The sequence below is a fragment of the Microcaecilia unicolor genome, chromosome 9 (genome assembly GCF_901765095.1).
Source record: "Microcaecilia unicolor chromosome 9, aMicUni1.1, whole genome shotgun sequence".
NCBI lineage: Eukaryota > Metazoa > Chordata > Amphibia > Gymnophiona > Siphonopidae > Microcaecilia > Microcaecilia unicolor.
Window position 1 is genome coordinate 22210653 of NC_044039.1, and position 17854 is coordinate 22228506.

At 47.1% G+C, this 17854-nt stretch overlaps 1 protein-coding gene across 1 annotated transcript in view; it reads left to right on the plus strand.

Annotated features, from left to right (window-relative positions):
- Positions 1-15217: 15217 nt before the first annotated feature.
- Positions 15218-17854, plus strand: part of PLXNC1 (plexin C1) — a gene marked incomplete in the record, with an annotated part of 120265 nt that continues 117628 nt past the window's right edge. The window contains 1 exon segment of the mRNA XM_030214674.1: positions 15218-16401. Within this exon segment, the coding sequence (XP_030070534.1) occupies positions 15307-16401 (1095 nt within the window).

The following is a 17854-nucleotide window of genomic DNA, read 5'->3' on the forward strand; positions in this document are numbered from 1 at the left end:
ATGTAACAAAAACTAAATAAGATAAGAGTTCATTTATGTGCATAAGTGGCCAGTTATTTGCCTAAATGTCTAGAATACCATCATTTATGCATATTCCTAGCTCCATATTTATTTATTTAGATTTGCTCACACCTTTTTCAGTAGTAGCTCAAGGTGAGTTACATTCAGGTACACTGGATATTTCTCTGTCCCAGGAGGGCTCACATATAGAATTGACTTCTTAGTACAGTATTTACACAATAGTTTATTATATTTCTAAAATACTTCCCAGACCAGATATCATAACAGAAATTAATTCCACAAAATGGAATATGTTTTGTAATCTCAGAGGGCACTTTCTGAAAATTGCTGATCCTTCCAAAGTTCTCATTACACCAAGGGCCAGGTTCTATATATGGTGCTTAAAAATCCACACAGTAAACATTTCCGCCTAAGCGTATTTAATAAGTGACACCTAGATTTAGGCACAGTATATAGAATATGCTTAGTTGATATCCCAGCGCCTAAAACTATGCGCATCCATTTACAGCAACGAAAAGGTAGTGTAAATCCCTGCGCATAGATTTATACACACTGGGCCATATTCTATAACGTTAGGAACGCCCATGGAACACCTATTTCCCCACCCACAGCCACACCCATTTTCGACTGCACATATGAGAAGTTAGGCGCAGTTCATTACAGAATATGCTTAGTGAGTTATGTGCGTAAACTGGAATTAGTGCTGTTAAAAACTCTGATTAGCTTATTAAGCCAATTAAGTTATGTGCGCTGTTATAGAATACGCCTGGATTTCAGCATGGATCGCTAGACGCACTATATAGAATCTGGCCCTAAAAGACCAAGTTCTACCTTCAAGCACACACTGCATAACCGCAACCATATTCCATCTTTAAGGTTAGTAAGACACAGCTGTAACTATAGGGACTTGCAAAATTCTTCATACCCATGAACATTTATCAAATTCTTCTGTCTAAAAAATACAATTCAGTATACATTGAAGTAGGAGTTTATTTCACTGAAGGAAAGCTATATTTGCAAAGAAACACTAAAGGGATACTGCATGCATTTAGGAGAAGATGCTGTGGTCCATGAGACCAAAGTGGAATTTTTTGTTTTCAGTGCTAAGCAATGTATAAATAAAACAAACATTGCACATCACTACTACTACTACTACTTAGCATTTCTATAGCGCTAAAAGGCGTACGCAGCACTGCACAAACATAGAAGAAATACAGTCCCTGCTCAAAGAGCTTACAATCTAATAGACAAAAAATAAATAAAGTAAGCAAATCAAATCAATTAATGTGAACGGGAAGGAGGAGAGGAGGGTAGGTGGAGGCGAGTGGTTACAAGTGGTTACGAGTCAAAAGCAATGTTAAAGAGGTGGGCTTTCAGTCTAGATTTAAAGGTGGCCAAGGATGGGGCAAGACGTAGAGGCTCAGGAAGTTTATTCCAGGCGTAGGGTGCAGCGAGACAGAAGGCGCGAAGTCTGGAGTTGGCAGTAGTGGAGAAGGGAACAGATAAGAAGGATTTATCCATGGAGCAGAGTGCACGGGAAGGGGTGTAGGGAAGGACGAGTGTGGAGAGATACTGGGGAGCAGCAGAGTGAGTACATTTATAGGTTAGTAGAAGAAGTTTGAACAGGATGCGAAAACGGATAGGGAGCCAGTGAAGCGACTTGAGGAGAGGGGTAGTATGAGTAAAGCGACCCTGGCGGAAGACGAGACGGGCAGCAGAGTTTTGAACCGATTGGAGAGGGGAGAGGTGACTAAGTGGGAGGCCAGCAAGAAGCGGATTGCAGTAGTCTAAACTGGAGGTGACAAGGGTGTGGACGAGGGTTTTGGTAGAGTGCTCGGAAAGAAAGGGGCGGATTTTACGGATGTTGTAAAGAAAGAAACGACAGGTCTTGGCAATCTGCTGGATATGAGCAGAGAAGGAGAGAGAAGAGTCACCCTGCTAACACCATTCCTACGGTAAAGCACGGGGGTTGCGGCATTATTTTGTAGGGATGCTTTGCAATAGTAGGGACGCTTCTCAAGATCAGGGAAAGACGGATGATGCAGATCCTGGACAAAAATCTGTTCTAATCTGTCAAGAGAGAAGATTCACTTTTTAACAGGACAATGACCCTAAGCGGAAAGCAAAAGCATCAACGGAGTATCTCAGCAAGAAGAAAGTGAACGTCTTTGAGTGGCCCAGGAAAAACCAAGATCTGAATCCAATAGAAAATCGATGGTGAGACTTGAAGGCTGCAGTCCAGAAATGAATTCCACCCAACCTGAAAGAGCTTGAGCTATTCTGCCAAACAGAATGGACAAAACCTGCACTATCCCGCTGTACAAAACGTGGCAGACATTTAACTAAGGGGCCCTTTTACTAAGCTGTGTAAGCGTCTACATGTGCCCAACGTGCGCCAAAATGGAGTTAACTAAGGGGCCTTTTTACTAAGCCGTGTAAGCGTCTACATGCGCCCAATGTGCGCCAAAATGGAGTTAACTAAGGGGCCATTTTACTAAGCTGTGTAAGCGTCTACATGCACTCAACGTGCGCCAAAATGGAGTTAACTAAGGGGCCTTTTTACTAAGCCGTGTAAGCATCTACACGCGCCCAACGTGCGCCAAAATGGAGTTACCACATGGCTACTGCATGGCCCTTGCGGTAATTTCATTTTTGGCGCACGTCCGCTAAGTGCGCCTGAAAAATATTTTTTTTATTTTCTGTTGCGCGTCAGCTACGCGCACCAAGTGGCATTTGGTGCGTGCAGGCCATGAGACTTTACCGCGAGGTCAATGGCTGGCGGTAAAGTATCAGACTGAAAATGGACGCGCATCAATTTTTATTTTGCCGCACATCCATTTTGGGCAAAAACTTTTTAAAAAGTCTTTTTACAGGTGTGCTGAAAAATGGATTGGTGCGTGCCCAAAACCTTCGCCTACACTACCGTAAGCCATTTTTCAGCACACCTTAGTAAAAGGACCCCTAAACCAGCTGGAATCACATTTAGTGGTGAACCAAATGACTTCATCCTGCCTAAGATCTTCACAATGTCCTCTGCCGGCAAGCAATTACAACTGGTCCATAACCTACTAGTCCCGTTCATAATCTCCTCCATTCCTGACAGGTGAAGAATTTGTCTGATGTAGCCACTGATCATACTGTGTCTATGAGTCTTTCTGTGTAATTGTATAATTGTATAATTACTACTTAACATTTCTAGAGCGCTACTAGGGTTACGCAGCGCTGTACAATTTAACAAAGAGAGACAGTCCCTGCTCAAAGAGCTTACAATCTAATAGACAAGTGAACGGTCGGTCCGATAGGGGCAGTCAAATTGGGGCAGTCTGGATTCACTGAACGGTAAGGGTTAGGTGCCGAACGCAGCATTGAAGAGGTGGGCTTTAAGCAAAGACTTAAAGACGGGCAGGGAGGGGGCTTGGCGTAAGGGCTCAGGAAGGTTGTTCCAAGCATAGGGTGATATATATATATATATATATTTGTAGACTTGTGTGCATATTAGGCAGTATATAAAGTAATACAATAAATATAAACATAAACATACAGTCAAGACTTTTTGGTTTCTTATTCTTAATTACTTTTTGAATATTTCCATAATTGCTGTTTCATATTCAGTCTAGAGTATGTTGTGCAGATCAGTGAAACTCCTACTTTAATGCATTGTGAGTAATATATTTTAGACAGCAGAATGTGAAAAATGTACAAGGTTGTGAAGACTTTTGCAATGCACAAAAAAAAAAAAAAAAAAAGACAAGACCAAACAAGAAATGAAAGCTATGACTACTACCTACAAAAGGTGAGTTAAAAAGCCAAGAAGCAGAACAATTGATATTTTAAAGAGCTTTGGTGTGTTACTACTGTCGGTTTAGCATTCTCTCTCAGTTTACTTACTTGCTGTCCTGTTTTAAAACAGGATGTGAACAGATCACAGGGGAAGCAAGTGAAAGTAGGCAGAGAATGATGAAACTAGATAAGCCCACTAGAACTACTAATATGAATATTGTGAAACATGCAAAAAAAATAATCTACTGGTGGAAGATTCCTTAAAATGCCGATTAGAAGAGGTGCATAGGGCAAAATGTTTGGTGCATTTTTGGTTCATTTGGGCCTTTTTTTCAATTATCAACTTTTTTTTTTTTTTTTTGCAATTGGTTTCACACATTCATTTTTATTTTTAAAAAATTTTAACACGCATACATCAACTTTAACACACACTAATTCAAAGGTTAGCATGGGTTAAACTGATTTTGTACTAAGGGGCCGATATATAGACCATGGGAGGCAGCCCACATAAGTGCCACGGTTGGCGCTGACCCTGAATATTCAATGCCAGGCTGGTTCCAGTGACTGGCATTGAATAACCGGGGTTTTTTTTTTGACTGGCACTAACTTAACCAGCTAAGGGAATGTTCAGCACTAGCCGATTAACTTAATAGCGAGCAAAGATAGGATTGCTATTTATGTGGTCCGATTTGCCCGCTAAATTTAGCCAGTCACTGCTGAATATTGCTGGTTTTTGCACAATATAGCCAGTTAACTTTTTAGCGCTGACTGCAAATATTCAGCGTAGATAACTAGTTATCTCACCCTGAATATTCGTGGTTAGGCACCAAAACATTATTTAACTGGTCAGTGTCCGTTTCTGGATGGTTAAATAGCTTTGAATATTGGGGGGGGGGGGGGGTTAATTTTTAAAGACCTGCTAACTAACCAAAGGCACATTAATGAATGTCCATCCCTAGCCGAGGTGGTGGAAACCAAAACTGCGCACTTTCAGGCAGATAATCAAATGCCCCATGATCAGAGATAATGCATGCACATTTAAGCAGCGCAATTATCTCTGAACATGGGGTAGAAGTGCAGGAGAATTGTGCTTGAGCATGTGCTCAGCACAATCCTCCCGCACTTGTTTGACAGGTCTGGGCTGGAAACCAATGAAAAGAGAAGGACGCCCATCTTTAAATCGGAAGATGGACATCCTCAACTGCCCTGTTGCAGGGACAGCCAAATTTCAAGGGGGTGTCGGAGGTATAGCGATGGGGCAGTTGAGGACGTCCAGAATTTGGATGTTTCCGCAATGGGCAAAATGGACGTCTTTCTCATAGAACCATCCAATTTTGGATGTCCTTAACTGCCCATTGCGGAAACGTCCAAAATTTGGACGTCCTCAACTGCCCCGTCACAGAAACATCCAAATTTTGGACGTCCTCAACTGCCCTCCCTGGCAGGTTTGCTGTAGGGGAGAATGGGGGCCTGCCAGCATGCAAATGCATGCTGGACAGGGCTCACCATTCCTCCCCAATGATCTGCAAACCCTAACGCCAGCTCAGAGCTGGCGTAGGATTGTCGCAGCCAGCGACCCAATATTTGGCGCGCTGGTCGCTGATCATTGGGGATGAATGCGTTAAGCGCTGATTAGCATGCATTTGCAAGCTACTTGCGCTAAGAGTCCTGTTTAGCATGCATTTGCATGCTACTTGCGCTAAGAGCCCTCGAGCGCCTTGTTTCACGCGCTCGAGGGCTCTGATCATGGGGCGATAGCAAACGCCGGTGCTAGTATGGCGCTAACAGCCTCTAGCACCGGCGTTTGCTTTTGATCATCTGCCTGTTTGAGCCACATGGTATAATCTTCTCTTTTCTGCCATCTCGCCTGCACATCCACTTTAGCATAACGGCACTGTCCCGCTGGAGTGGCTTGCCCTTAGACATATGTTTAAAGAGCTCATTCAGGAGTCCTTTTACTAAGGTGGCCTGAAAAAATGCCCTGCTGTAGTGTAGATGCATGTTTTGGGCGCACGCAGAATTATTTTTCAGCGCACCTACAAAAAAATGCCTTTTTAAAAATTTTTTGCTGAAAATGGACGCACGGCAAAATGAAAATTGCCGTGCGTCCATTTTTGGTCTGAGACCTTAACACAAGCCATTGACCTAGCGGTAAGGTCTCACGTGGTAACTGGGCGGTTGTACGCATGTGAAATACCACTTGACGCGCGTAGCTGCCGCGTGTCAGAAGACCTATTACTTTGGAAGAGTCACACTCCCTGTTGCCCAGCCACTATTCCCTCATATTCTAGGGGCCTATGGTCATAGTCAGGAGCATTTCTGGGTAACATAGTAACATAGTAGATGACGGCAGAAAAAGACCTGCACGGTCCATCCAGTCTGCCCAAGAAGATAAATTCATATGTGCTACTTTTTTATTTGTACTGTCCTCTTCAGGGCACAGACCGTATAAGTCTGGCCAGCCCTATCCCCGCCTCCTAACCACCAACCCCGCTTCCCACCACCAGCTCTGGCACAGACTATATAAGTCTGCCCAGCACTATCCTCGACTCCCAACTACCAGTCCCGCCTCCCACCACCAGCTCTGGCACAGACCGTATAAGTCTGCCCAGCACTATCCCCGCCGCCCAACCACCAGCCCTGGCACAGACCGTATAAGTCTGCCCAGCACTATCCCTGCCTCCCAACCACCAACCCCGCCTCCCACCACCAGCTCTGGCACAGACTATATAAGTCTGCCCAGCACTATCCTCGCCTCCCAACTACCAGTCCCGCCTCCCACCACCAGCTCTGGCACAGACCGTATAAGTCTGCCCAGCACTATCCCCACCGCCCAACCACCAGCCCCGGCACAGACCGTATAAGTCTGCCCAGCACTAGCCCCGCCTCCCAACCACCAGCTCTGCCACCCATTCTAGGCTAAGCTCCTGAGGATCCCTTCCTTCTAAACAGGATTCCTTTATGTTTATCCCACGCATGTTTGAATTCCATTACCGTTTTCATCTCCACCACCTCCCGCGGGAGGGCATTCCAAGCATCCACCACCCTCTCCGTGAAAAAATACTTCCTGACATTCTTCTTGAGTCTGCCCCCCTTCAATCTCATTTCATGCCCTCTCGTTCTCATCTCCGGAAAAGGTTTGTTTGCGGATTAATACCTTTCAAATATCATTCTATTTTATCTATTCTATTTCGGTACTTCTATACCTCCTTTAACAGAGTCTTCAAGGTGGTTTACAAGCAAGAAAATAGCCTAGATGGACATGACTGACATTATTACCAATAGACGACTAATGTACATTTAATTAAACAGATAAAGATTTTAAAACTTTCCAAAATAGACTATAATTAACTATTGTCCATACAGAAACTGGAATAGGAAAAAGAAAGTTCCCAAACTAATTTCAACTTCAAATTCCGTAAAAGGGATACATCAAGTGTCAAATTTTCCGAGCTTCTCAAATGCCCTCTAGCAGCCCCAGGTGGTAGCAATTCTCCCACTGTAATATCACTGTCTCGATCTAATTGCTCACTACCTTCCTTTCATTATGGACTTTTACTATGCTGCGGTAAAAGGGGGCCCTGCAGTGTTCTCGGTGCATGGATTTACCACGCGCCAAGGCCCCTTTCACCACAGCGGGGATTTTTTGAATAGAAAAGGAAATAGCTGTGCGGTAAGTATACACTTGCTGTGTGGCCATTTCCTGGGGAAGCCCTTTCCATCTGAAAAATAAAACAGTATATGCTAGAAAATAGTGCAGTAAACTAGCAAATTAAGTCGTTATTGTGTGATAAAGAACTTTCTTTTGGAGAAAAAGCCCTCAGAAACTGTCAGCAGACGGTTTTAAGCACTATTGCGTGATAAAGACTTTAAACGTAATAAGTGCTAGATTTCTATCATTGGGCAAAGAACTCCAAAGAGAATTGCTGATACGTTAGATCTCTTATGTTTTCAATAATTTTTTTTATTTTTTATTTTATTTATTGCATTTGTATCCCACATTATCCCACCTCTTTGCAGGCTCAATGTGGCTTACAATTCATCATGAATAGTGGAACCGAGAAGAGAATAGACATTTGGTATTACAGAAGGATTATGGGTTGCATGGTAATGGAATACATGATAGTAATATAATTGAAGGGTTTTTTTCACATGTTTTGGTCTTTGTGGTAATGTTACTTCTATGTCAAAAATACTCAAAGTAATCCTCTCAGCAAGATAACTTTTGTAAAAGTAATGAAAAACTTCGCTTGTGACTGGTTTCACTTGGTTTGCTTGTAAATACAGCACTATCTTTCAACCATTCGACGGGGGGGGGGGGGGGGGGGGGGGGGGGCACCATATCACCCGGTAACAGGCTTCCTCAGGAACTCAGACAGTGGCGTAGCCATGGGTTGTCCTTGGTGGGCCAGGGCCCACCCTATTTGGACTCAGGCCCACCCAAACTTATGGCACGCTTGCTAATGGCTGGCAGAGATACTCAGACCTCGCCAGCTGAAGATTTTCTCCTCCTCAGGCAGCCGGTGCTCTTTCAAACGGCAGCTGCCAGCACTTGCCTTAAGCTTAGTTTTCATGCATGCACAGCCTGCTGGCCGTGGCATCAGCTAGAGGAAAGTGCTGATTGCCTGAGCAGTAGAAAATCCCCTCCTGTTCAGGTATTTAATATTGTGGGCTTGTAGATGGAAGGAGGGATGAAGAGCAGAGAGCAGAGCAACACAGAGCAGAGGGGGGCTAGGGACAGGGGGGCATGAATTCTGTGCCCACCCACATTAGACTCAGGTCCACCCAAAATTGGCTATCTGGCTACACCTCTGGTGCTGAATGGCAAAATGCTGAGGTTTTAGGGGGAGACGCCATTTTGTAAGAATCAAAACGCTCTCCCCCTAAACCCTCAGCATTTTGCCATTCAGCACTAAGTTCCTGAGGAAGCCTGTTACCGGGGTGAAATGGTGCCCCCCCCCCCCATCAGTGGCGTACCAAGGGGGGCGGTGGGGGTGGTCCGCCCCGGGTGCACGCCGCTAGGGGGTGCCGGCCATGGTTTGCTGCAGCTCCCTCTGCCCCGGAACAGGTTACTTCCTGTTCTGGGGCAGAGGGAGCTGCAGCGAATGAGCGAAGTTAGCGAACTCGGAGCCGACAAGCGCGTGCCGCGGCGGCACCCCCCCAGCGGCGTGCACCCAGGGGGTGTCATTTTGCTGGGGGGAGATGTCATTTAGTGGGGGGGGGGGGGCGCTGCACCTGGGGGGGGTGCATCAGCGATCCACCCCCGGGTGCCATCCAGGCTAGGAACGCCACTGCCCCCCGTCGAACAGTTGAAAGATAGTGCTGTATTTACAAGCAAACCAAGTGAAACCAGTCACAAGCTAAGTTTTTCATTACTTTTACTAAGTTATCTTGCTGAGAGGATTACTTTGAGTATTTTTGACATAGAAGTAACATTATTGAAAACATAAGAGATATGCTCTTTGGAGTTCTTTGCCCAATGATAGAAATCTAGCACTTATTACGTTTAAAGTCTTTATCACGCAATAGTGCTTAAAACCGTCGGCAAGTCTGCTGACGGTTTCTCAGGGCTTTTTCTCCAAAAGAAAGTTCTTTATCACACAGTGACGACTTCATTTGCTAGAAGCTGTTCTCTGAGCCCTTTCCATCTCCTATTTAGGAGGTGACAGAGGCTCCCGTGCTAACCCAGTGGTAACCGGGCAGCTCACGTCACTGCCCAATCAGTGGCGTAGTTACGTGGGGCCACGGGGGCCTGGGCCCCCTCAAATTTCCTCTGGGCCCCTGGTTTTGCTGGCGAGGGTCCTCAAGGCCCGTCAGCTGAAGCCTTGTCCTGCGCCGGTCTCCGGCGCCACCGTATTGCCTACCCTGCTCTTTCGTCCCCCTCACGTCCTGCACGCTCCTTTAGTTAATGGTGCCTTATATAACGTTTCTGATCGTAAGCTAAACTTCCTCTTGTAGCGTTCCCTGTTGATTTACTCTCGTACTCATTCACCTTTGGTCAACCACTTAGATTTTATCTAAATGAAATGAGTCAGCAGGGATTTAGCAAAAGGAAGTCTCGACTTACTAATATATTACATATTTTTTGAAGGTGTAAAGAATCATGTGGAGGTAAAACAGACGATGCACAGTATTTAGATTCCATTTCTTTAAAAATTTGAAGAAACAATGCGACAAGGTGACGGCCGTGGCCAGAAGGATGCTAGGCTGCAAAGAGAGGGGCATAACCAGCAGAAGAAAGGAGTTGTTGATACCCCTCTACAAGTCGTTGGTGAGGCCCCACTAGGAGTATTGTGTTCAGTTTTGGAGGCCGTATCTTGCTAAAGACGTAAAAAGACTGGAAGCGGTGCAAAGAAAAGCTACGAAAATGGTATGGGATTTGCATTGCAAACCGTGTGAGGAGAGACTTGCTGAGCTGAACATGTATACCTTAGAGGAAAGGAGAAACAGGGGTGACATGATACAGACGTTCAAATATTTGAAAGGGATTAATCCGCAAATGAACCTTTTTCGGAGACGGGAAGCGGTAGAACGAGAGGACATGAACTGAGGTTGAAGGGGGGGGGGGGGCAGACTTAGGACTAATGTCAGGAAGTATTTTTTCACGGAGAAGGTGGTGGATATGTGGAATGCCCTCCCGCAGGAGGTGGTGGAGATGAAAACAGTAATGGAATTCAAACATGCGTGGCATAAACACAAAGGAATCCTATTTAGAAGGAATGGATCCACAGAATCTTAGCGGAGATTGGGTGGCGACACCGGTAATTGGGAAACAAAACGGGAGCTGGGCAGATTTCTACGGTCTATGCCCTGATTGTAACTGAACAGATAGGGACGGGCTGGAGTGGACATCTTATCATTTCGCACGCACTAATCATGAGCGTGTGCTAAATAGGTTAACGCACCTTAGTAAAAGGGCCCCTAAGACAGCACATAATTGAGAAAATTCTCAGAAGGATCTGGTGAGTCCAGTGGCGTAGCCAAGGGTGGGCCCAAGCCCACCCAGTAGCAGCACACCTATGATGATGTGGCTGGCATGGATCCCCAAGTCCCACCAGCCGAAAACTCCCAACAACTGTCCCTCCTGCATACCTTGTAAGTAGCAGATCTTTGCCTGCAGCGAGCAGCGACTATTACATACTGCTCGCACCGGCCCCACAGCCTTCCATCTGATGTATTCCCGCCTATGCAGAAACAGAAAGTTGCACCAGAGGGAAGGCTGTGGGGCCAACATGAGCAGTGTGTATTAGTTGCTGCTCGCTGCCGGTGAAAATCTGCTACTTAAAAGTTATATGGGGGAGGGGGATGTTTGAGAGACCATATGGTATGCAGGCGAGAGAGGGAGAGACCAAATTACTTGTCGGACAGGGTGGAGTTCTTTTGCCCACCCCATGTTGGGCCCAGGCCCACCCAAAACTGGGTGTCTAGCTACGTCCCTGGGTGAGCCTAAGGGGATCTTTTATTAAGGTGCGCTATTGTTTTTAGCTCACACATACATATCAGCTGGTGCTAAATGCTGAGACGTCCATTATATTCCTATGGGCGGACCCACCCCCACTAACCTTCCCTCGGTACACCACTGGCTCTGCCGTTAAGTCTTTATCTTTGCCTTGGGCTGCAAAGGTAGATATGCTTTTCACACTGCCTTGGGCTGCAGAAGCAGTGGAACAAATTTAAGCCCTGGGATAAGTTTCCAGCAGGGGTAGCTGCACAGTCCCTTTTCCTAAACAGATCCTGTATGTTTTATGTCTTACATTGGCTTTCCTGCTTATCCTTTTGCTCATTACAGGATAAAGGACTAGGGGAGACTTGCCCTGAAATTCCACTGCTGCTAAACTGTCAATCCTTGTACCTAAGGGGTAGAGAAATGAGAAGCGTAATACTGGATTCATGCAATAGTCCAGATCAGAGAAATACAGCAGTAATCTGAATTTGCATGATCTGTAGGGGGACGGTAACACTGAAATATTTATTTTTGTTATTTATTTGCTGTACTTGTATCCCACATTTTCCCACCTATTTGCAGGCTCAATGTGGCTTACAAAATGTTACAACGACATATACATATTATAGAATAAGAATTTCAGAGTATAGATATAGATGGGTACATAAGAATATCATAGCAATCATATTAACAGAATAATAGTTTTACAATTGTTACAAATAAGAGTGTACAAGTAAATCAAATTGGATTGGAAGTGGATTGATAGATAAACATAACATAGTGATATCAGGACAAGATATAATATTCAGTCATGAGGATGTAATTAAGATGAACAAATTAGGAAGGTTCCATAGTAGTTGTAATTGGAATAATTTGGGAGTCAGATCGTTATGGGGACTCTTTTTTGTACGCCTTTGTGAATAAGTAAGTCTTTAATAATTTTCGGAAGGTTGTTAAGTCGTGTGTTGTTTTTATGGAGATCGGTAATTCGTTCCATAGTTGTGTACAGATGTATGAGAAACTGGATGTATGTACAGATTTGTATTTAAGTCCTCTGCAATTGGGATAGTGAAGGTTTAAGCAGGTGCGTGATGAGCTTTTGTTATCTCTCTCTGGTAAGTCGATTAGGTCTGACATGTAAGACGGGGCATCTCCATAAATGATCTTATGAACCAAGGTACATATCTTGAATGCAATACGATCTTTCAGTGGGAGCCAATGCAGGCTTTCTCTAAGGGGTCTGGCGCTTTCATATTTCGCCTTGCCGAATATCAATCTGGCTGCGGTGCTCTGGGCTGTCCGGAGTTCCTTGATGGTTTGTACCTTGCATCCTGCGTATAAGCCAATGTTTGTCAATCTCAGCCTTAGGAGAGAACCAGACACCCTAGTTTGATTACCTGTTCCAGACTTAAAGAAAGCCTATTACGAACCACCACTTGGGACACTAGCACTGCCTGGAATAGACTTCCTGAGCCAGTACGTCAAGCTCCATCTCTGGCCGTCTTCAAATCTAAGCTAAAAGCCCACCGTTTTGATGCTGCTTTTAACTCCTAACCAGAGCCGTAGCGAGGGGAGCTGACACCCGGGGCGGGTCGCCGCTGCGCACCCCCCCCCCCCGGAGCGCATACCTGCGGCGAGGGACGGGCGGGAGGGCCGATCCGCCCCGACTGCACGTTGCTAGGGTGTGTCGGCTCCGCGCTGGGTCACTGCTCTCTCTGTCCCGGAACAGGAAGTAACCTGTTCCGGGGCAGAAAGGGCAGTGCACCAGCACGGAGCTGACACCCCCCAGCGGCGTGCACCCGGGGCGGACTGCCCCCCCCCCTTCCTACGCCACTGCTCCTAACCCTTATTCACTCATCCTCACTTTAATATTCCCTTATCTCTTTTTTGTCCTGTTTGTCATAATCAGATTATAAGCTCTGTGGAGCAGGGACTGTCTCTTCATGTTCAAGTGTACAGCGCTGCGTACGTCTAGTAGCGCTTCAGAAATGATAAGTAGTACTAGTAGTAGCACTGGGACCCGTTTGTGTAGGTCAGGGGTAGGCAACTCCGGTCCTCGAGTGCCGAAGGCAGGTCAGGCTTTCAGGATATCCACAATGAATATGCAGGAGATAGATTTGCATACCATGGAGGCAGTGCTTGCAAATCTGTCTCCTGCATATTCATTGTGGATATCCTGAAAACCTGACCTGCCTTCGGCTCTCGAGGACCGGAGTTGCCGACCCCTGGAGTAGGTAAAGCAGTCCAAACTGGTTGAAAGATAGGAAGCAGAGAGTAGGATTGCGTGGCCAGTATTCTCAGTGGAGGAGGGTAGTTAGTGGGGTCCCGCAGGGGTCTGTGCTGGGTCCGTTGCTTTTTAATGTATTTATAAATGACCTAGAGATGGGAATAACTAGTGAGGTAATTAAATTCGCCGATGACACAAAATTATTCAGGGTCGTCAAGTCGCAGGAGGAATGTGAACGATTACAGGAGGACCTTGCGAGACTGGGAGAATGGGCGTGCAAGTGGCAGATGAAGTTCAATGTTGACAAGTGCAAAGTGATGCACGTGGGTAAGAGGAACCCGAATTATAGCTACGTCTTGCAAGGTTCCGCGTTAGGAGTTACGGATCAAGAAAGGGATCTGGGTGTCGTCGTCGATGATACGCTGAAACCTTCTGCTCAGTGTGCTGCTGCGGCTAGGAAAGCGAATAGAATGTTGGGTGTTATTAGGAAGGGTATGGAGTCCAGGTGTGCGGATGTTATAATGCCGTTGTATCGCTCCATGGTGCGACCGCACCTGGAGTATTGTGTTCAGTACTGGTCTCCGTATCTCAAAAAAGATATAGTAGAATTGGAAAAGGTACAGCGAAGGGCGACGAAAATGATAGTGGGGATGGGACGACTTTCCTATGAAGAGAGGCTGAGAAGGCTAGGGCTTTTTAGCTTGGAGAAGAGACGGCTGAGGGGAGATATGATAGAAGTGTATAAAATAATGAGTGGAATGGATCGGGTGGATGTGAAGCGACTGTTCATGCTATCCAAAAATACTAGGACTAGAGGGCATGAGTTGAAGCTACAGTGTGGTAAATTTAAAACGAATCGGAGAAAATTTTTCTTCACCCAACGTGTAATTAGACTCTGGAATTCGTTGCCGGAGAACGTGGTACGGGCGGTTAGCTTGACGGAGTTTAAAAAGGGGTTAGATAGATTCCTAAAGGACAAGTCCATAGACCGCTATTAAATGGACTTGGAAAAATTCCGCATTTTTAGGTATAACTTGTCTGGAATGTTTTTACGTTTGGGGAGCGTGCCAGGTGCCCTTGACCTAGATTGGCCACTGTCGGTGACAGGATGCTGGGCTAGATGGACCTTTGGTCTTTCCCAGTATGGCACTACTTATGTACTTATGTACTTATGTAACCCCCTCCACCCAAGGTTGCTCAAAACTGCAGAGTAAGTGAATAGGAAGGTGCTAAGAGTTTTGCCAGATTAAGCTGCCCGATTTGAAAGCAACCAGAGAGATAAGTTAGGGAGGAGGGTGGATCAAAAGCGAATCCGATCTGCTGTGCACTGGAAATGCGGGACTTGGACCCACAAGCTCTGTGATGAAGGACCTCGCGGGCACCTGCCGGGCGACCGATCTGCTACTCACCGCCAAGGACGCTTCGTCGCTTCCCCGTTCCCTGCCTCCTCTGCAGCCCTTTAATTTTGTTTTTTCCCGCGGAAAGGCCATGATCCCACCTCCCTCTCGGCCTCCCCGCCAATCCCCGCCGGAGTCTCTTGTGACAGGGAAGCCGGAGGACCGTGCGTGCCAGGGAGCTACTGCGGTTGCATGCTATGCAGCGAGTCGCCAGGCTAGCCTTCTTTTAAACACACAGAGACACTGAAAGCAATCTCTCTCTTTCTCTTTCACAACCCTGACTCCAAATAGAGGAACTTCGCCACGGCAAAAATTAAAAACAAAAAACAGCAGTAAAAGTGTCCACAACGCACTAATAGCTGCAGAACAGCCCTGGACGCCAACGCGGGGGCAATGTGGTACCCGAGCAACGCACGGTGCTGAACGAGAAGCCGGTGATGAGGGCCACACGGGGGGCTGGAGCACCGCCCAGCCCGGGCTTTGCCCCATTCCTCCTCCTCTCTCTCTTCCTAGCGGGGGGCTGCTGGGGTCAGAATTCTTTCAAGCTCCCGTACCCCATCAACAACATCGCGGTTAGCAAGAGCCACGTTTTCATTGCCACGGAAAACAACCTGTACCAGCTGGATCCGTCCCTGCAGCAGCAGCTCGCCGTGTCCGTCCATGCAAGCAAAGGGCAAGACCCGAAGTCCAGTTGTCAGTCCGGTGCCACAAGCAAAGAGCAAGAACCGGAGACCAGTTGCCACCCCAGTGCTACGGGGCCCGTTAACAAGCTGCTGATCGTGCATGAGACGGAAGACACCTTGTTCAGTTGCTGGAACCTGGACCAGGGGCTGTGCCAGAGACGAAACCTGAGCCACATAGACCAGGTGGTGGCCGATAGCACCCACCTGGTGTCCTGCCACCCACAGCAGTCCACGGCCGGGCTGCTGCTCTCCGGCAGCAAAGCAGGGACCAGTTACCTGTTGCTGGCCACTAGCAATACCCTGCAGGGCATGAGATGCTTCTGCCCCGAGCTATGCCAGAACTTCGACAAACAGGCTATTTCCATCTGGGACACAAACTTCAAACCATCAAACCCGGAGAACAACAAACTGGCCCTGTACAAACCGAATGCGGACAGGGCCAAGCCCAGTTCCGTGGACAGCCCGGTGTACTTCGTGGACGTCCTCGCGTGGAACAGCACCGTCTTCATTCCTTACTATCCCTTCAACTACTCCGCGGGGACCGTGGTGGGCGATCCGGCCGTGGCCACCCTCAGCATCCCGGAGGAGTTCCTGGCCCTGGACGGGGAGGTGACCCTCGCCTGCCACCACGATGGGGTCCAAAGGAGGATGATCTTGGCCTCCGCCCTGATCCGGGGCTCGGGGCAGCCGAGGGGGGTCTGGGCCGGGGTGTTTGCCTCCGAGTCCGGGGAGAGGGCGGATCGCACGGCCCTTTGCCTCTTCAACCTGTCCGAGATCCGAGTGACAGCCTTCGGCTGTGATCTGAAGCGTTTCGAGAGCAAAAGCGTTGATGCCAGCAGAAAACCCTGCGTAAGTGAGGGATTTGCCCTCCAAATTTTAAGCAGCACTATGTGAAAGGTGGGGGGAGGGGAGGGGGATGGTCAAGGACAGGTGATGCTCTCAGGCTCTGGGCTGGCTTGGGCACTGGATCAGGATAAAGAATGCCCAAATCCCAAGTTTACCTCAGGATGGGAGGAGGAAGGGGTGAAAATAAGCAAAAGTTGGTCCAGTCCAGGGTGCGGCATCCTTTTGAGCCAGACTTGTTGGATCTTGGTCTGACTTATCACATCCCTTTAATATAGTCTTTTGCTCAGGGCCAGTCTTAAGGGGGTGCAGACACAAACTACAGGGGCCCCCAAACCTGCCTAAATCTGACGGAGATAAAACACAGTCTACTGGTAGGTTTTGGGCCCCACTTCCAAATGTCTGGCCTAGGCCCATGTTAAAACCCAGTAGCCCTAATTATGCTGCTAAACCCTGACCCTCCCCAACCCCCTCCACGTGACGAATTAGTAGGAGAAGGAAAGGTACAGTACCACCACGTTCAATGGTAAAAACTAAGGGACCCTTTTACTATGCGCCCAACACATGTCAATCTTGAGTTACCGCCTGGCTCCTGCATGGCCCTTGCCGCTGGCTGTGATCTGAAGCGCTTTGAGAGCAAAAGCATTGAAGTCAGCAGAAAACCCTGCGTAAGTGGGAGATTTACCCTCCAAATTTAATCAACACTAAGGGGAGGGGAGGGCGATGGTCAAAGTGATGCTCCCAGGTGCTCTCCGTTATTTAATTGTATATTTCTAGCTCTGTGCTCTGTTCTTGTCTGTCCTGTGCCGGGGGAGCCTTAGGGGTCCTTTTACAAAGGCACGGTGAAGAATGACTTGCGGTAGTGTAGGCGCGGGTTTTTGGCGAGCGCAGAATCATTTTTCAGTGCACCTGTAAAAAGTCCTCTTTTCCCCCCCCCCAAAAAAAATGGATGTGCGGCAAAATCAAAATTGCCGCACGTCCATTTTGGGTCTCAGACCTTACCGCAAGCCATAGACCTAGTGGTAAAGAATTTGGGTGGTAACGACCTACACGCGTCAGATGCCACTTGGCGCACGTCCGCTATGCACGCCTGAAAATTTAAAAAATACTTTTCAGACGCATGTATCGGACGTGCGCCAAAAATGAAATTACCGCAACAGCCATGCGGTAGTCGGGCGGTAACTCCATTTTGGTGTGTGTAGTAGGCGCCTACGAGGCTTAGTAAAAGGGACCCCTTTATATCTAATCTAGGACCTTCCTGGCTAGAAGCGGGTTTAAAAAAAACAACAAAAAAACAGCTTAAAATGAGTCCCTGGGCAGTTCAGTTTCCTTCTTCATTCAGCTCCAGGCGTGCTAATGGCAGCTTTTTGCATAGGGCCTTTAATGTTTTTTAAATGCATTATTCTTTTTTACACCGTGTCATGCTGATTCATTAACTAGTTTCAGACAGCACCATGCC